The 20,738-nt window shown below is 37.3% G+C and overlaps 1 protein-coding gene across 2 annotated transcripts; it reads left to right on the top strand.

The window, feature by feature from the left end:
- The first annotated feature begins 2,032 nt into the window (after window positions 1-2,032).
- On the top strand, window positions 2,033-20,397 carry KLHL31 (kelch like family member 31). Of its 2 annotated transcripts, XM_081295774.1 has the most exons (4): window positions 2,069-2,228; window positions 12,181-13,385; window positions 15,645-16,382; window positions 18,974-20,397. In XM_081295774.1, exons 2-3 carry the CDS (start codon window positions 12,214-12,216, stop codon window positions 16,375-16,377), a joined length of 1,905 nt encoding a protein of 634 aa, XP_081151900.1. In that variant the 5' UTR covers window positions 2,069-2,228; window positions 12,181-12,213; the 3' UTR covers window positions 16,378-16,382; window positions 18,974-20,397. The 2 variants fall into 2 exon arrangements, with proteins under 2 accessions (XP_081151901.1, XP_081151900.1); XM_081295775.1 differs by having other exon boundaries at window positions 2,033-2,228; window positions 15,645-20,397.
- The last annotated feature ends 341 nt before the right edge of the window (window positions 20,398-20,738 follow it).

The following is a 20,738-nucleotide window of genomic DNA, read 5'->3' as shown; positions in this document are numbered from 1 at the left end:
CTTCCAAATACCAGAGGATTCTTTTCAAAATGCCAATCTCATCATGGCACACCTTTTTAGTAAATGAACTTGTTAAAAAAAAAAAAGTAGACCCTCATGGCTTTCATAATAAAGACAAAAAATCTTAATATACTCTATAGCCTACTGTCCAGGTTCCTTTTCCAACAATGCTCCATACCCCTGTTTTCAGCATATCAACCACAGCATAGTTGAGTGCTTGCATATGGTAGCTACTCTTGAAACTTTTTGATTCAAATATCACTTCGATTTTTCATTTTTCATATCTTTATCCCAGACAACATTATGTTGAAAGTAATATCTCAGTACTGTCTTAGTAGAAGTGGAATTAACAGTCTTAGACTTTTGAAGATGCTAATACCAATCATTGTTTCTTGAAGACCCTTTTCATCATCATATCACCAATATCATAATACTGAAAGAAGGTTGATTTTTGTATAGTAAAAATTGAATTTAGTGCTCTGGCCCTTTATCTGAGTCACCGAAGTAGAATCAAGAAGGATCTCTTCAAATCAGGTGTGGTGGTGGGCATCAGCTACTGGGAAGACTGAGGAGAAAGGATGACTTGAGCCCAGTTCAAGAGCAGCCTGAATTTCATAGTGAGACCCCATCTTAAAAACAAAATATCACTTGAAAGTAAAACTCAAAATAAATTTCTCTGATTTCCTTCTGACACATTCTATGCTGGCGATCCATCAGTAGAAGCAAAAAACAAACAAACAAACAAAAAACTAACAATGCAAGAAGTTTCAAAAGAGTTGTCCTTGCTAAAACAATATCCAGCCGGAATTCCAACAGAAATGGTAACTAAGACAGTTATTACCAATGAGTTGAGAAGTGTTGGGAGAACGAAAGTTCAGCATATGTAGAATTATAGAGCCTTAGACTTGGAAAGATATCAGAGATGCTCCAGTGTAACTCCCCAGTCATAGCAAGGGTCCCTTCTATGTCACACCAGTCCTATGGCTTCTTTTACTTCAAACCTATTCAAGGCTGCCATTTTCATGCATAAAACCCAGTTCTTCCCTATTTTAAATTTGTTTTCCTAAAGTTTTCTACCCTTTTTGGGTAGAAGTTATTGACTTCATAGGTTATAAAATTTTAACTGAACCCCCTTGTTGTATAACAGCTCCCACAAAACTTGCTCTCAAGGGTCTCATCTCACCTATCCTAAGTCTTCTTTTAGTCTTCGATGGTCCCCTATAGGCACAGCCTCTGAAGATTTATTCATCCCTATCTTTTTCAGGATGCAGAATAATATCTATGTGCCAATGTGGCAAAACAATGCTTAACAGATTATCTAATGAAGAATAATTAGAACATTTATTTTCCATTATCTTTTTTCCATTATTACAGCTGATTATTGTGTTAACATTTATAGGAGCCATTTCACACTCTTGGTGCCTATTAAAAGCTTGTGGTCAATTATAACCATTGGAGGTTATTTTCTCACATGAAGTGTTTCCAAAGTAGACAGTCCCCAATATGTATGTGTGGTAGAGTGTGTGTTTGTCTCAGACCTTATGCAGATCACTGGATAATCAGCACTGCTATAAACCCCATTTATTAAATTGTGAAATACTAGTGATGTATTGAAGTGCTGTAGAAAGTACCATATCTCAGTAAACATGTTCTCTTCTAAAGAACAATCTATTTATAGCCACAATCTTCTCAAAGGACTTGAGGTGACACAGTCTATTTACCTTTCTAGAAACTAATTTTTCGCCACAACGTTCCCTTCCAGTTACTCTACTGAAATCCCTGCTTCCAACAATTAAACACCCACCTAGTTATTTTCTTTCCTAACAGCCAGGTTGATTGAGCTCTTGACTTAAATGGAAAAAAAAAAATGACCAGGTCAAGAAATCCAACCCTTCTCTACCAACCAGAACCCCGCCCTCTGCCCCCAGATGGCCTGCAATTGAAAGCCAAAGAGGGGAGAGGAGGGCTCAATTGCTCCAGGCCAGAGCGCAGGCTCAGCCTGCTTCATCCAGGGGTTATTCTAAAAATTGCTGCCACTGGGGCCTGTCAGGTGGCTGCTGGTGACTCCCCACCGGATTTTCTTTCTCTCTCCCTCTCTCTCTTCACAGATCACTTCCCAAGAGGAGTCTACAGCAGAAACTTCTTCATTGCAAGTTGAGCTGCCACTTCACACAGGAGGGAGAGGAGCTGGGACTACACTCACCAACTCCTGTCTTCTGGATCCTGGGGTGTGTACAGCTGTGTGGACGGGAGAGGGCTGTCTGAGCATTTGTGGTTATAGAGCTGTTTTCCTGAAGGGAGTCTCCATCTGAGTCAGACTTCTCATGTCCCTGAACTGAAGTTGGGAGGTAGAAAATCTTTTCTTGGAACTTGAGAAATGTGATAAATTAGGAGACTGGCACAGCAACAGAAATGCATAGGAGTAAGGCCCCTTATAAAAGTAAAATGACTTGTAGTTTCTAAGTGTAATTTTAATTCTCTAAAACTTACGTTGTGCTTTTTTCTTTTCTTTTCTTATCTTCATACATGTACTTAGGGTAATGATAGCCATCTCATTCCACTACCTCCGTGCCCCCTTCCTTTTCCTCCCTCCCCTTTGCCCTTATCTAAAGTTTATATTGTGCTTTCCTTCCACTATTTTATAGAGGAGAGAGAAAAAAAAATTCTCAGGATTTGTTCGCAAAGTTTAGAATTCCATCTTTTCATTATCAAGAACCATTTAAACATTGGAGAGCTGTCAGGTTTAGATATAATGTTATCAGTTTTCATTAAACTGGTCACACAAAAATCAAACAACTCATTGAATTCTCTGAAAAACAACCTATTGACAAAACAGAAATCCCTCTGCAATTACCATAAATTTGCTATTCGACTAATAAACAGGTTTTGTTTTAAATGTGCACATATAGCTATACTGATATACATTTCAAATAAAAAATCATGTTGGGAATGGAGTGGTGAAGTGGAAAACCCCCCTTCAGTTGGACTTAAAATGGCAAGCAGCAGTAGCCAGGCCTGTTTCTATTCCGGGAGGTAGTACTGATGAGCCTCGACAAATGCAGCCATTGGAATGTGGCAGGGACAGGGAGCAGGCACGGCTGATTTCGCACCCTTGGCAAGAAGACATTCTGAGATCCCAGCTCTGTCTGGCAGGAGAGTGACAGTGACACTTTAGCTTGCCCTGTGTAGAGTCTCAAGTCAAGGGTGGCAGGCTGCAGGAAGAAGCACATTCTTAAATATGAAGTGACAACTCTTTTCTAGAATCAGTTCTAGAAGTTTTCATCAGGGATGGGTTTGTGGACAAAAGAACTTGATGTAAAGGCAATAATTTCACATGGATTTACCCACTGAACAGGAGAGGGTATCATTGTGTTACCATTTCTTGGCAACATTATTCTCAGTCTTGTGGTTCTGATTCTATTTTGGATTTTGGACCTTTCATGATCCTCATGAAAGTAGCTCTGAGAGACTCTGCAGAACACATAAGGACACAGTATGTTTCAGAATATCCCACAGGGCTCAAGGATCGACCTGAATCCCAACCCAGAGTAGAGTTCCAATAAAATACAGGTTACCCAGCTATATTTGAATTTAAGATAAATCACAAATTGACTTCTAGTTTAAGTATGTTGGACATATATTGGACAAATATGATTTGTGGTTCATCTGAAATTTAAATTTAACTGGATGTCTTGTATTTTTTATTTGCCAAATCTGATGAATTAACCCTAGACACAGAGATCCCAAGTAAAGAACCCTGTCTTAATTGATTCACACCTATCTAATCGTGAGTTGATTCTAGGGTTATCAAAGTCCTATTGAGGGGAGGTGATATAGGACCAAATCTTGGCAATTTGGGCAGCAAAAGCCAGTTATATATTCTTAACTTTGTAAAAATTTTAGAACTGAAAGGGCCACATCTCCTTGTTTAACAGTAATTAAACTGAAATTCTAACAGGTTGGATGTTTTGCTCCAAGTGTTATCAAATGATTAGAGAAGAATGAATACCAAAACCTAGGTTTTCAATTTTATGATGATCAAAGAGACATAAGTCTTAAAAATTCAATATTCAGTCTCCTTTCCTTTGACCAACACAAAAGACAAGAAAAGAGAGACATTTTACTAAAATTTTCAACAAAACCCAAACTAAAAATATTTGCATGGGGTCCTTATGTCCAATATACAGGCTCAGGAATAGAATCATGGTTAACTTTGTGTAAAGTCTTAATATTTATAAAAAACAATGCTGCTACATATAGCTTTTACTTAAGTTGGGCCATATGAAATTTGTAACAACTAATTGCTTTTAAACAACAAAAACAACAACAAAGCTAATTTCATATTCAGTCTAACACAAGGAATTGCCTGATTATCTGGTCAACAAATTCATGCAAGCATTCCTCGAACCTATTTATATTTTTGCTGACCCAACCTATTGGAGTTTCATATCCCTACTGCCCTTAACAGGATAAAAAAATTGATAGAATTTATGTTCCCAAATAAATTTATTATACATTAGGCAACTCTTTCATTTCAGTATTTGGAGTTAGCAAGAACCATTTTATGTTCTCCATATCCAAAATTTGATATTATAAAACTCAGCTCTACCTCACTTAATCTCTTTTCTCATGCTGGAAAAAGTTAACTTTTAACCTACTATAGGTCTACCCTTAAGGAAGACAAAATGGAGTGTCAGGGTTCTATCTGAATTGGATTCTGCTCCAAATCACATACATATTTCTTCATGTGACCTTATTGTTTTCTTTCTTTCTTCTTTATAAATCTTAATTTCCTCATTTGTAATATTATCACAATATAACTTCTCCTTTAGGATTTTCATGGTATTTAAATTTTAAAAATTAAGTCATGTAAAGTAAATAACCCAGGGTTCAGTATATAGTAAAATCTCAACTGATAAATCCTAGCTAGATAACTATTATTTTAGATAGAGATGGAGATATCAGTTAATTTTAAAACATAATATAGATTCATGTTTGATGATTTCTATTTAGGAATTATTACTATACTTGACAAATACAAAAGATGATGAAAATATGATGTTCTACATTGAATACATGACACCATTGTCATGGAAATGACCCAAGAGCCAGGATCTGTGGTGGGTAATGGGGAGGGGAAGATCGGATTGTGTCTGTTACCCTCCTTCCAAATTCTAGTACGCAGCTCTCTTGAGGGACCCAAGAAGCTATTCTGGAATAAGGAACTAAAGAGACTGTAGCATCCACAAGCAGGGAAGGGGACTTCTTTGGACTTACTTCATAGAATGGCTGTATAACTCCAGTAGGATAGAAACCTCTCCACAACTCCCTGCACCCTCTGCAAAGTTTTTTCTTTGACCCAAAAAGGGAAGGGACAGAAAGGGACTGGCAGTGCCTCTGAATAGCTGCTCATCCCATTACACAACCTCAGCTGCTGTGGCTAGATCTGCTCCTCCTTCCAGCATTTCCTACTATGGTAGGGGCCAGGTGAAAAGTGCAAGCCACCCGAAGTCCCAAGATAGGCCTGTAAATTCTTCCTTTTTATCATAAAGGGGGGTACCTTGTCAGAGCCCCTATGGGTACAGAGTGAGACTGAAGCCTGTTGTGGTTCAGGAAAAATAGATTGTAAAGAAATTGTATGGAAACTTTTCCAGCCAAGGGCAGCTTAACAAGGGTGCACTCCTCACCATGAAACTGTAACCAGAGTCAAAGCCCTCCCTATGGTATGTCAAACCATGGCAATTGCTCTAGCTATTGGTGCCCCTAATCAGCTGACCACAAAGCATTCACTTGGCTTATTAAAAAAGAGAGAGAGAGAGAGAGAGATTTAAAATAAACTATAAGTAAACCCTCATCCAACTTCCAGTTAAAATGTATGCTGAATCAAAAAGAATACTTCCAAATTTATTGCTTAGCATCTAAGATACTCTCCAGATTTTATATATATATATATATAACTCATTTTTGTAACTCCTTTTCCTGGCAGACAAATTTTGACTGTCATTGTGACTATCATTGGTGACCAGCTACAATATGAATCAAGGGTACATTGTGAACATTTGTGTAATTGTAGAAAAAAGCAATGAGAGTTCTTATACCAATTACTCTTGACTACATGCTTACATATGACCTAGTTACTGAGTAATAATTTTTTAAAATATTCAATTATTTTCCAATCACCCTTAATTAACCCATACAATCAGCCTCAAAGCCCAGCACCATGACCAAATGAGTAAATGAAAGTGAGTTAAATTGTTCCACTTTCCTTTCATACTCCTATTTATAACTTCTTTGAGACTGCCCTTCTTTTAACTTCTACCTGTTTGTAGGAAAGTTCTGGTTGCTTAAGTGACTGTGTGTGTATATGTGTGTGTGTGTGTGTGCACATGCTTGTGCACCCAGTGTTGTACATATTGTGTCTGTACTTCCCAGAAAGACTCCAGTGAGAGGGGCCTGGAGAGTCTCCTGGAGGATTCCCTGTCTTCGTTTTCTTTTTTCTTTCTATGGGCTCTGATCTCCCCTGAAGGGAGCTAGTCTTCTGTGTAACAGGGCCCAAATCAGGGTGCAGCTGCTCTTCTTATTCATTCTTACTGGCCTGCAGTCCTCTTTAAGTTGAGAAAAGGAGTGGATTTTGGGAAATGGAGGAACAGGACAGAGGAAACCATTTACTGGGACACAGGAACCAGTGAACATCTCTGCAGCTTTGATAACAACATCTGAGCATTTCCCAGCTTCAAAGAAGACACTGATCCTCAGGTTCCTCTGAGGGATCTACAGTGACCTTCATCCACTAACACAGCACAGACTGAGAATACCTCAACAGGTGAACAGATAGCCTCACCTGAGAGGTGCAGCCCCCAAAGTAGGATGTGAGGCAGTTCTATAAATAAAGACTGGATTTCTATCTAGGAAAACATGGCCATCAGGAAGTTGGCTACAGGGCTCTGATGTCAATAGTCTTGTAAATAGTCTCTTGCCTATTTCTCTCCTCTGCTTTTCCCATAGAGAATTAAAGAAGTCAGTTACCTCTACATTGTGCTTTCATGGGCTCTTAAGAAAAGGCTACTCTCTTAGAAATGTATATGTGAGTAATAGAAAAATACATACTTACACAAAACAAAACATACCAAAGACCATGCATATCTGAGAGGTAGAGTAGATTTGCCTATTAACTGATTAGCTTGGATTCATAAGACTAGCTAATGCATCATCCAGTGGAGCCCTAGAGAAATGTTATAAGGGCAAGAATGTTTTAGATAAAGAGAGATTCATAGAAATTCCCACGAGTGCAGCAGTCCAGGGTCAGCTCATAAGAGGAAACCCCAGGAGCAGCCTGAAGGACAGACAACAGAAGAAAGAGGAGCATCAACAGGAAATAAGAGAAAGAAACTTAAGGGAGAATTTTAACTGATTTCACTACTTTGTCTAGCTTCAGGTCACCCTTCCTTTGCTGGTGAGTTCATAATACTTCTGAATACAGAGTAACTTATCAAATTCAAACCCTTCCTGCCTCCCACATCCTATGTTCATAGACCTAACATTACTTGCCAGATGTTTTCCTAGTGAACCCCACCATTTTAGTCCATGCACAGCATGCTGAGTTGTGCCTCCTTGCCTCAGCTTGAGGCATTTCCTCCACTTTTGTTGACCTTCTCCCTTACATACCTACTCATAAAAGCCTTCAGTAAGACTTAGGTTATCTGCAAACCTTCTCCTCCTAACATCACCCCATTCAATCTTTTCTTTAGTTTTAACCCTTAAATCCAAGCACATCAATGGACTCAATATGTTCCATGTATTCTGGGTTTTGCTTACTTAATCTATAACCAAACATCCCAGTTTTCTAAATTTCCAGAGTTATCCTTGCCACTCATAAAATAATAATATTCTGCTCCTACGCCAGTGTAATTGCATGAATTTCATTTCTCTCCCTGGTATTTTCCAAATCCCTAGAAGTATGTTCAAGAAATCTCTTCCTTGTTGCTGTTTTCCAACCCTCATTCTAGGTCACTACATGTGCATGACCCTTATTGCCCCTGTTCCTCATTACTATTTCTCCACCATGTGGTGGCTTTCTCTGATTTGTTTTATCCCGAAGCTCAAACAGTTTTCTTCCTTTATTAACAAAGACACAACTAACAAGGCTATTGCTTTCAGTGAAATTGGATCAATTTTTTTGAGCATTCACTTTTGCCAGGTACTCTACTAAATGTTGTTCAGATCTTTCTTTCACTAGCAACATTATGAGGTGGGAACAATTATTTTCTTCACTTTAGAGATAAGTCAACAGAAACTCTGAGAGGTTGGGTAATTTACCAAAAGTCATACTTGAATAAGTAGTAGAGTTGGTATTTATATTATATTTTCATTATCATTCCATTTAAAATATTGTCTAATTTCTTCTTTGATTCAAGAGCTATTTAGAAGCATACTATTTAACAGTAATTAGTAATAACAATAGTTTATTTTATTATTTCTAATTTAGTTCCTTTGTAATTAGATAGTGTACTCTGCCTGGCTTTTAAATTTGCAGAAACTCATTTTGTGGCCAAACACAGGAGGTGACCTGGTAAAGGAACAATGTGCACTTCAGAAGAATTTATATTTTTCAGTTGTTGGATGTAATGTTCTAAGTCAAAGTGATTAATAATGTTGTTCAGATAATCTATAATGCTACTGAGGGGTTTTTGTTTGTTTAGTTGTTCTATCAATTGCTGAGTTTACATTTTCAAGTATAATTTTGAAATTGCCTATTTCTTCCTATAATTCTGTCACTTGTTATAGAAGTTGTTAGTAGGCACATAAATTTTTAAGACTGTTACATCTTCATGTTGAATTGATCTTTGTATCATTTTTAAATTCCATCTGGCACTGACAAGGTTGTTCTTGAAATCTATTTTATCTGCTACCAATATAAGCACTAGAGCCTTCTTATATTTATTACCATGGTAAAGCCTTTTCTACACATTTATTTTCTACTTCTCTGTGTCTGTCTCTTGTAGACAGAATGTTTTAATCTTCCTTTTCCTATCCATTCAGGCAATCTGTGCCTTTTACTTAGAATGCTTTGTCCATTGATATTTAATACAATTACAGATATGATTGAATTTAGACTTATTATTAAATTGGTTTCTGTTTGTCCTTTCCAATTTGTGTTTTTGTGTTCTAACTTTCCTGTCCTTGTTTGATTCCATTTAAATTTAGTTACTGGTTTTACAGGCTACTTTGCATTTTTTAAGTGCTTGTTCTAGGTCTCTATTTTCCAATACAATAGTCATCATTCACATGTCACTACTGAACACTTTAAATGTGGCTAATTCAAAGTGAGATGCACTGCAGGTATGAAATACACCTGGTATTTCAAATACTTGCAAAAAATATAAAATATCACACTGATAATTTTATATTACATGTAGAAACAATATTTTATATTAATTAGGTTGTATAAAAGTATTACTAAAATTATTTCATCTGTTGCTTTTTATCTTTCTAACATGACTACTAGAAAACTTTAAATTGCATATGTGGCTTATATTATATTTCTATAGGCCAGTCTAGGTATTACAATATGCAAAGTTAAATTTGCACAGATGACAGAAGTTAATATCAAATGAATCACTTCACATAAAATATGGAAGCCAGGCTGAGGATCTAGCCTAATGGTAGAGTGGTTGCCTAACATGTGCAAAGCCTCGGTTAATCCCTAGCACTGCAAAAGAAAAAATAAAAGGACATTTTGCAATTGTTTAGTTTTTTTTTTCCACCAGTGTCACCCCTTCCTTTATGTTGTAATTTTCATATATACAATATCTGCATACATTGTAAAACTCACAAGATAATGTTATCACTTTTACTGTGAAGAGTCATGTTTTTATTTGAAACAAATTTAGGGAGAAAATAATCTTCCATATTCTTTCATTTATTCATCATCTCTGAAGCTTTTGAAGATTCAAGTTTCTATTGGGCTTCCCCTTTCTGAATGTCTCTTTTCCAGAATTCCCACCTTGCTTTCCAGTGAACATGGTTGCCCATAAACTCTGTCCTCTAATTCTTGAACCAGAAATACTTTCTGTTGGAGTCATAGCTCTCCTGCACAGCACTATTTGCAGCCTGCCTTTAGAGTTAAAGCAACACAAAAAAGTCAACATGTGTGTTGGTGGGGGTGAGATTCATCCTGTTACTTCCTTTTCTAACCATTGACTTTCCTAAAAAACATCATTCTCCTTTTTTACAATTCCTAGTGTCTTTCAGTGTTCCTTCTAATTCTCCCCACCACCAGCCCCAGTTATCTTATAGTGGTAATCCTGATATGATATTCCTAAAGGCAGAGTGAACTGGCCAATAATTCATAAAATTTTATTAAGGATACTTGGAGATACCTCATTTAAGGATGACATAAAGAGGAACAGGGTAGAAAAGGAAGATTTAAAACTGGAAATCAGATGTTGTTGCTCCCAGAGTCCACAATCATTCCTTCATTAGGAAGTCTCTGGATCCTTTTCCTCCATAATCCCAGCACATCACTGTGTTGAAATAGTTGAGATTTCTTTGTAAATATTTTGTATATTAAACAAACTGAATTATAAATAGCCAACCAGCTGCTTTCCTGAGCCTCTCTGGAGCCCTTCCCACTCCCAGCCCTCTCCCAGGACCCCTTGGGCCTCATAATCCATTAAGCTGAAGAACTGCAAAGAAACCCCCGAGGGACCCCTGGGATCTAGCTCCAGCACTGTCACCTGAATCCATTCTGATTAGTAGATGCCCTGATTTATCAGTTATTATATTTTAAATATCACTCCCACATGCCACCAACAAAACAAACTTTTAATGATGTATAAACTATTTAGCTTTTTGGTCTTATGAACTCAAATTACTCCTCAGGGCTGGGGATGTGGCTCAAGCAGTAGAGCGCTTGCCTGGCATTCCTGCGGCCCGGGTTCGATCCTCAGCACCGCATGCAAACAAAGATGTTGTGTCTGCCAAATACTAAAAAATAAATATTAAAATTCTCGCTCTCTCTCTCCCTCTCTAAAAAAAAAAAAAAATTACTCCTCAGGTTCATGATTTCATCTAAAACAATGGTGTTTACAAGCCCTATGCCCTAGAACTGCATTAAAAAAAAAAGCCATTTGGGTTCTTTTAGGAGCACAGACAGAACTTTCTCCCCAGATTTACTCTGCTTTGCGTACATAGCTCCTTGTTAGCATTTTGTATTTGTTATGTCTTATCTCTCTAACATAAATTACATCTTGTACTACTCCGTCATTTCCAGTAAATTACTGCCAACACAACACAGACACCTAATAACTGCTTGCTGAACAAAATATTTAAAAATTTCCCACAGAAAATCCAACATGGGGACACTCAACACATAAATCAAATGCATTTAAACTCTAAAATGATGGTGGGTTCACTATCTATCTCACAAGGTAAGAACACATTTTTTCATTGTTTGCAAAGAGGAATGAAGAAGAATATATTGCTAGCCTTTTAAAGAAATATAAATGTGAATATGATGATTTGAGAAAGAAAAACAAATGTCCTGGCAAAAAAAAAAGACCTTCTCTGCTTACTGCCTACCTGCTGCTCTCCTCCTACATGGAAAGGAAAAGGGACAAACACAATAGAAGAGTAGCAATTTCTTTTTAAGTCCTCCAGCAAAATCCTATAGTGCATATCACTAAATCCTCATCAAGAATCTGTAATAGGTTTCATTGCTATTATGAATAAAATAATCTTTTCATTATGTTTTTCTAATTTTAAATAGTTTCCTAAATATTAGTATTTTATTGAGAGAAACCTTCAAGGTAGTTATAATTAACTTTTTGATGAGAGTAAACTACTATTCTAGAATTATTGTATAGTTGGATCAAAAATGAATTGTTCATTTCTATTGCATAATTATTTGGTAATATACCTACTGAGAAATCTCATTTCATAAAATGAATCTTTCTTGAATCATTTTCAATACTTTATGCAGCAGTAAACAGTCAATAGAATGTGTAACTAGTTTAATGTGTCTTTAAATCTATTTTTGAGAATTGATCTACTTTTTGAAGGCTAATTTACTTTAATAGTTTAAGAAATTATTATCTTGTGAAAAGTTTTTCAGTGTAGTGTTTCAAAATATAAAGCACACGTAACATAAAACAAGCTCATTCTTTCTTTTCTTTCTTTTAGCACGCTCTTGCCTGTGATAGTGTGTTTGCCAACATGGCACCCAAAAAGAAGACCGTCAAAAAGAACAAAGCAGATATCAATGAGATGACTATAATTGTAGAAGATAGCCCCTTAAACAAACTGAATGCTTTGAACGGGCTCCTAGAGGGAGGCAATGGCCTTAGCTGTATTTCTTCTGAATTAACAGATGCTTCTTATGGCCCTAACCTCTTAGAAGGCCTAAGTAAAATGCGGCAGGAGAGTTTCCTCTGTGACTTAGTCATTGGTACCAAAACCAAATCCTTTGATGTTCATAAGTCAGTGATGGCTTCATGCAGTGAATACTTTTACAACATCCTAAAAAGAGACCCATCAACTCAAAGAGTGGATCTCAATGACATCTCACCTCTGGGCCTGGCCACTGTCATTGCATATGCCTACACTGGAAAGCTGACCCTCTCCTTGTATACAATAGGAAGCATTATTTCTGCCGCAGTTTATCTTCAGATCCATACTCTTGTAAAGATGTGCAGTGATTTTCTGATTCGGGAGATTAGTGTTGAGAATTGTATGTACATTGTTAATATTGCTGAGACATACTCCCTGAAAAATGCAAAGGCAGCATCCCAGAAATTTATCCGGGATAACTTCCTTGAATTTGCAGAATCAGATCAATTTATGAAACTTACATTTGAGCAAATTAATGAGCTTCTTATAGATGATGACTTACAGTTGCCTTCTGAGATAGTAGCATTCCAGATTGCAATGAAATGGTTAGAATTTGACCAAAAGAGAGTGAAACATGCTGCGGATCTTTTGAGCAATATTCGCTTTGGTACCATTTCTGCACAAGACCTGGTCAATTATGTTCAGTCTGTACCAAGAATGATGCAAGATGCTGATTGTCACAAACTTCTTGTAGATGCTATGAACTACCACTTACTTCCATATCATCAAAACACATTGCAGTCTAGGCGAACAAGAATCCGAGGGGGCTGCCGAGTCCTTGCCACGGTTGGAGGACGCCCAGGTCTTACAGAGAAGTCCCTTAGTAGAGACATTTTGTATAGAGACCCTGAAAATGGATGGAGTAAGCTTACAGAAATGCCGGCCAAGAGTTTTAATCAGTGCGTGGCTGTGATGGATGGATTTCTTTATGTAGCTGGCGGTGAAGATCAGAATGATGCAAGAAATCAAGCCAAGCATGCAGTCAGCAATTTCTGCAGGTACTTGATCTTTTAGTGGGAACTGAAATGATTCATTATTATGGGGAAATTTCCTGGACATAGAAGTAAGTTAATCATGCCTATTGGCTTAGTTCATTGGTTCAATAAATAACAACAGCAATAATAATAATGCTGTCTTTCATAGGTATAGCACTTTATGTTATGTAAAGTGCATTCAAGTGTGTTGTTAATCTAGATTTCTGAAATAAGTCTGTGATATGGGCAGGGAAGATATGATTATTCTGATTCTGCATACAAGAAATATAATACTGCTGGGTGCATGCCTGTAGGATGATTGCAAGTTCAAGCCAGCTTTGACAACTTAGCAAGGTCCTAAGAAACTCAGTGAGACCCTGCCTCTAAACAAAATACAAAAAAGGGCTAGGAAGCGCCCCCTGAGTTCAATCCTCAGTACCAAAAACAAAACAAAAACCATAATACCCAGAGAAGTCACACCACCTGTCACATTTTCTCATTTCTAATCAAGATACCATTCATAATATACTGAATTTTTAAATAAATTAGCTACAAATTTAGTTTTTGACACTAAAAGGTAAGAAATAATAAAGTAATAAACAATTTCTTTTAAGTTACTGATGCTGACAAGTATCAGATTCATAACTGGCAAATAGAATGAGATTATTAAAATGTGGTAGCTAATGATTTTAAATATTCAAAGACTGCATAATGTAGAAAATGCCAATATTTTGACACATATAGAAAGTAAAAACATAATGCATGCTTAAGAACAAAATCCAAATGCAATATTATTTTGTACACTTATGACAAAAAACCTTTCATGCATATGAAATATGCAGTCATTTTAAAATCATGACTGTAGTATAAAGTCAAACAACTAATGAGCAAGATCAGAAAATTTATACAGTATTTCTTGAAAGCTATTCTTTATTATTTCATTATATAGGTATGCATAATTTGAGACTCCAAATAATTGATTTTTTAAAATTTTTTTAAATTTTTAAATTTTCTAGTTGTAGATGGAAACAATTCTTTTATTTTTATTCATTATGTTTTTATATGGTGCTGAGGATCAAACTTGGCACCTCACATGTGCAAGGTGAGTGCTCTACTACTGAGCCACAACCCCAATCCCCCAAACTATTGATTTTTAATCTTTAATTTATAAATACAGTTAGGGTTTTTGTTGTTGTTGTTGTTGTTGTTTTGTTGGGATTTGTTTGTTTTGGTACCAGGGATTGAACCTAGGGGTGCTTACCCACTGAACCACATCCTGCTGTTGCTGAGGTTGGCTTTGAACTCTCGATCCTCCTGCCTTAGCCTCCTGAACTTCTGAGATTACAGGCGTCTGCCACCCCTTGGCTATGGTTAGGTTTTTATTTGTGATCTAAATGAGACAAAGATGAACATCAAACTGAAGGAGTGAATTCTGCATTCATATTACTTTTGAACTATGCAAAAAGAAAGCATCAGTTCACTATGACTGCTATTTTTCTTCTTACTGATTTCCTGTTAGTATAAAGGTCAAGTCACTATTTTTCCAGTATTTATTTCAGTGTTTATAAAACATTAGTCCTGAACACAAAAACCAATTTCAATATATGAAAAAATTTTACCTGGTAATAAGTGGTGGAACATAAAATAGTATCAAAAGTTAAGGATGTGTTGAAGCTTTTTGACACGAATTCCACAGTCTCATTTCAACAGAACACAGATTTGGTTGAGTGGCTTAGCTTTGCTGTGGCAATAGCCAAGACAGGTGTACCCATAAGAGGTTTCTGGGAAATAGAGAATCTCATCAGTCAATTCCTCTCTTAAGCAAGCAGTGAAAGTAAGCTAGGGATGGTTGGTGTACAAAGACAGGCGAATTGACTTACTGTGGAATTTGATCTTCTGATACTTAGCTTCCTCCATCTCCCTCACATGAACATCTCATAAATCCCAATGGATGATCGATATAGTTTATGAAGGAAAGGGGTCTGAAGGGCAGGTCACTGTGGGCTCTTCTCCAAGCAGCTAAATAAAGGGAATGGTCTTGTCAATGAATTGGGGGCGGGTGCGGTTGTCAATAGAGCCTGCCTTGCCTTTCCCAAATGCCACACCTTTTTACTGGCTGAGACAAGCACCAGCCTCTCCAGTCTCTGGAGAAACTGGACCAGATCCCTCACTTCCTTGCAGGGATAGTGTCTGGATTCCCACCTGAAGGTTTGCGGGGTAACATGGGTTCCTGGCTATCTCCTACAAAGTTATCATTCTTCCTCTGCCCTCTGCCTTTTCCAGATATGATCCCCGCTTTAACACCTGGATACACCTGGCCAGCATGAACCACAAGCGCACGCACTTCAGCCTGAGTGTGTTCAACGGGCTCCTTTACGCTGTGGGAGGCCGCAACGCAGAAGGCAGCCTAGCCTCGTTGGAGTGCTATGTTCCCTCCACTAATCAGTGGCAGCCGAAGACACCCCTGGAGGTGGCGCGCTGTTGCCACGCCAGCGCGGTCGCTGATGGCCGGGTGCTAGTGACCGGCGGCTACATCAGCAACGCGTATTCTCGCTCTGTGTGTGCCTACGACCCGGCCCGCGACTCATGGCAGGAGCTGCCTGGCCTGAGCACGCCTCGAGGTTGGCACTGCGCTGTCACGCTGTGCGACAGGGTATATGTGATGGGGGGCAGCCAGGTAGGGCCGCGCGGGGAACGGGTGGACGTGCTGACCGTAGAGTGCTACAGCCCTGCCACCGGCCAGTGGAGCTACGCCGCTCCCCTGCTGGTGGGCGTGAGCACCGCTGGAGCCTCGGCGCTGCACGGTCGCGCCTACCTAGTAGGGGGCTGGAACGAGGGCGAGAAGAAGTACAAGAAGTGCATCCAGTGCTTCAACCCCGAGCTCAATGAGTGGACAGAGGACGACGAGCTGCCCGAGGCCACCGTGGGCGTGTCCTGCTGCACCCTCTCAATGCCAAACAGCGTGACTCGGGAATCCCGAGCCAGCTCGGTGTCCTCAGTGCCGGTCAGCATCTGAATCAGGTAGATTAAGATGGGACGCAGGAAGAACACGTATTTATTCTTAGAGCCACGTGGTTAAACTTGGAATTTTAAGAAAAGGAAAATATATAACATTTACTACAATTATTGTTTTAAAATATATCTAGGCATATGTCTTGGTGGCTTTAAATCCTTGGTATGGCATAATCTACCTCTATTTTTTTTTTAATCAGAATACAGGGCTGGCCAACGAAAGGAATAAGTTTATTTCAGCAGCCGCTGGGTGGCAGGCAGACACAGTTTGTTGTAGGCACTCTTCCAACGTGGCATGTGTCCTAAATGATAGCGGTTACTACCCACATTTGAGATTTTTCTTCTGTACTTTGGTACACATGAAGCTGATGTGAGTGAGCAACTTTGTGTTCTAGAGTTTTGATCTCCCTCTTTTTTACTTTAAGAATTTGAAAATAATCATTTGTAGATTTTATTTTAAAATGCAAATCGTTTGTATCCATGAAGACTTAATTCTGTATTTCAACACAGTTTCTTTTACTATACTTGAATCAATAAAGGATTTTGAAAGGCCTCCCATGACAAAGTCATAAAGTTTAAAACATAGTCAGACCAGAATGGAACAGAGATTCTACTCAAAATCCGGCAGGTTGGTGGAACCTCAGGGTTAGCTGTGATTCTCCTTTTACTCCTTTCCTCAGGCCCCAGGATATTTTGTCATAAAATCCTACTCTCAAAGAAGGAATTGATATTAGTCAAATAAAACTATGCTTTTAAAGACCATTAACTTAAAGCTTTGCCTGAAGGTTACACAACCGATAACAATAATTTTATTTGGCCCACTCTTATACAACAAGAATGAGGGAAATATTTGAAATTCTTGGATTTGGCAATAACTGGATGAATGGGTTCTCCTGTTGGTAAATACCATAGTTTTCCATTTCATATCTACCCCCTTGATTTCAGTTAAAAATGTAACACATTCATTTCACATAGAAATATAAAATAATATGTGCCCATTCTGTTTTATTAATCTCATTTACTCCAAATTAGCTTTGTAATCAAAGCACATCCACCTGATATCATTTTTTTTCTTACATATTTGCTGAGTTTGGGGAAAAGGTAATTATTGTAGTAAATGATACATATTTTCCTATCTTATAATTTGTGACTTTATTCTTTGCCAGTTTATTGTTTTGGAGAGGAAGCAGGCAATCAATTACAGGTTATATGCAATTGGATTTTGAAAAATAAACTGTTTAAAGGATTAGATATGAGATAATAAATGATATAACTTGGTTTTCATTAATCCCATCCTCTCCCACCTTGTGTAGATAGATTACTGCTAGAGTTATACTATGTATATCTAAAATACAGTTGACCCTCCTTATCCACTTGTTCCACATCTGTGGATTCCAACTAACCATGGATTGAAAATATTTGAAAAAATTTTTTTCATCTGAATTTAACATGTACAAACTATTTTTTCTTGCAACTATTCCCTAAACAGTAGTGTAACAACTTAAATTGTATTTACATTGTATTAGGCCTTATAAGTAATGTAGAGATGACTTAAAGTATAGCAGAAGATGTGAGTAGATTACATGACAATAGTATGCCATTTTATATATGGAACTTAAGCATCCATGGATAGTGGTATCCTGGAACCAATTCCCTGAGGATACTGTGGGGCAACTGTATTTTATTTCAACTGTGAAAAGTGGTTCATGTTGTACACTTTGTGGAACAATTTTATATCATTGCCCCTCATGAAAAGTTCTATCTCTGGGTATTTAATGGTAACACTTGGGTACAGGCCATAAACACTACAAATTGAGAACAAGATGTTATTAGTGTGAAAACACTAGGCTAGTTCCTTACCCCACACAGAGAATTGAGGCATTTCATCAAGTACGGAGCAGATTAATGGCACCTGCTCCTTTGACCCCCTTTTCTGCCCAGGCTGGAAAATAAAGCTCTGCGAGGAATTAGTTTATGAAGTAAGTTTAATTACTGAACTCTTAAATTACCAATGATACAACCTATTTATATATAGCCTTTTGTTTTTGAACCAGCATGGGTGAAATGAACTTTTCATTTTTAATCAGTTATTTTGGCTATAACTTGCAAAGCCTGTGTGAAAGTAACCATGACATCTTTGTATCTTAGTATACACACACTTATGCAACTAAAAAGCCTATAGTATATTGTTAATTTTGAGAAGGAAAAAAGTGCTTTATTGTGGATTACAGATCAGTGGACAAAGAGAGGTAATTCCTTGATTCACACTAACAGATGTGTTTCCCATTGAGATCTTAGAGATGTTGTGTGGAGAACCTAGGGCTCAAAATTAAAAAAGAATTAATCAATCAATTGTAAGATTTTTATGATTTAAAATGAACGAAGAGAGGATATTGAAACTGGAAACATTTTCTTCTATCACAGCTTGTTAAGATAGATTGTGAAAAAACTTGGTAGTGGCTTCCTAGGGATAAAACTGGAGACACTTTAAAGTCAGATAAATAATTTGAAATTACCATTTAAAATATTGTCCTCACTGTTTATCTGAAGACTCATAAGTACACATACCTGGGCTGAGCAAGTTTCTGGATTTGTTATAGTTTTATCATCTGCTTCAAGAGTTAAATCAATGAAGACCGAGTTTAGAAGGCTGAAGTTTCCTGACATAACGTTAGTAGGAAGTGTGGAACATAAGGGTTGGTGAAAGTTTTGAATCCTGGAACACACTGCACCACTGCCAACTGAAAGATACGAATGTACGCCAAATCAAAATAATGTGTGTCATTTTTCATGTGTAACTGAGATAGATTCTTTAACCCACTTTGGAAGCAGCTGCTTCTGAAAAACAGGACAATGTCTCCAAGCTTCTGAACTGAAAATTTACTTTTTATTGTGGTGTAAGCTTGTATTCAATTACACTCCCAAGTCTTAGGATCCAACTGTGTGCCTCCTTCGATTTTTCTGAAAGAAAAGGATATGTTAGTTTTGTAATGCCTCAGTCCTGTGATTAAATAAACACATCAGTTCAATAGATCAGAAACAAGTGTGTTACCCAGCAGCAGAAACAATAAAACTCAAGCTTCTTTTTCTGAATGAGGCCAGAGACCTGATAAGAAAGTCTCCAGGAAGTCAGACTTTAATGTAGCTTGTCTATTTTTAATTAAGACTCTTGGGGCGGGTTGTGATACCAAATGCATTAGTTGCTTTCAGTGCACTGAATGAGTTTTATTTTTTACTTCCTACGTTGAAAGAATGGTTACAAATAGAAGGTCAGTGGTGATGGCACAGATGAATATAGTTTTGTGCAATGAGTAGATGGTAGTGGAGTGTTGTGAGTGAGGAGGTATAATTGAGGTAATAAGGAAGCAAGTACAGACAGAATGGTCTATAATTAAAGGCAGAATAGCAATTATAGTAACTATATTTTACAAACTGTATGTAAATAGAGTTTCACCTGGAAATATGTGTTAAAAGATCTTTTTGTTTTCCCACATCAGCTATCCTGGCAAAGTATTTATAGAATTTATCCAAGTTACTAAACAAAAGAGACAAAAATCATTCATTTAATTTGCTTTTCTCTTAGTTACAACCAAATGAATTTGTGTAATTTCTGAATGAGCTGAATAAACATTCTAACCAAGGATGAATATGTTCTCCAGCACAAGACAGAATTAAAAGGAAGTCATTTCAGTATTTTTTTCATATCGATTAAACACTATAGCATAATTTCTCAAACACATACCTCTCTAGGTAATTATAAGAACTAAAGACTCTAAATATTAAATATTTGCCCTGTAGCACACTTAGAGGGTAAAGACCATTTAATTTTCCCTCTCAGGAAATTTGAAATAAAATGTTTATCTTGGAGACTCCTAGAAGTATTTTATATATTCAACAAATTTTGGCAGAAAATTTCTTTGTTTGGTTAAAACATTCACGTATCTTATCAGGAACAACAAACAAAAATGTATGGTAGTGTTATTTTGTAACCTCATCACTATCAATAAAGCTGCATTCTATAAGAGCTTAGTCAATGGCTGAATGTGGGAAGTTTTTAAATATTCTTTCTGTGATGATTGTGGTGGGGTTTTTCTCTAGTTTTCATTATTATTCACCTAAACAAAACAACAACGATGACAAAAGGAAATGATAAATAACTGACAAAGTGTTACAGTGGCTTGAAAACAATAAAGGAAAGATACATAAAACAGTAATGCCTTGTCTTGTAGCTAAAGACAAAAATCTAACTAGCCCGCTCAGCCTTGATCATTTAGAAGTCACAGACTAAAGTTATTTTCTAGTCTCCTTTCCACTATGATCACAGCCAACCTTACCCAGACTCAGTTGTATCACTGTTTGCAATGA

This window comes from Spermophilus citellus, assembly GCF_964194105.1.
Source record: "Spermophilus citellus genome assembly, chromosome: 5".
NCBI lineage: Eukaryota > Metazoa > Chordata > Mammalia > Rodentia > Sciuridae > Spermophilus > Spermophilus citellus.
Note: the sequence above shows the minus strand (reverse complement) of the source record. Positions and strands in the feature narration are given on the sequence as shown.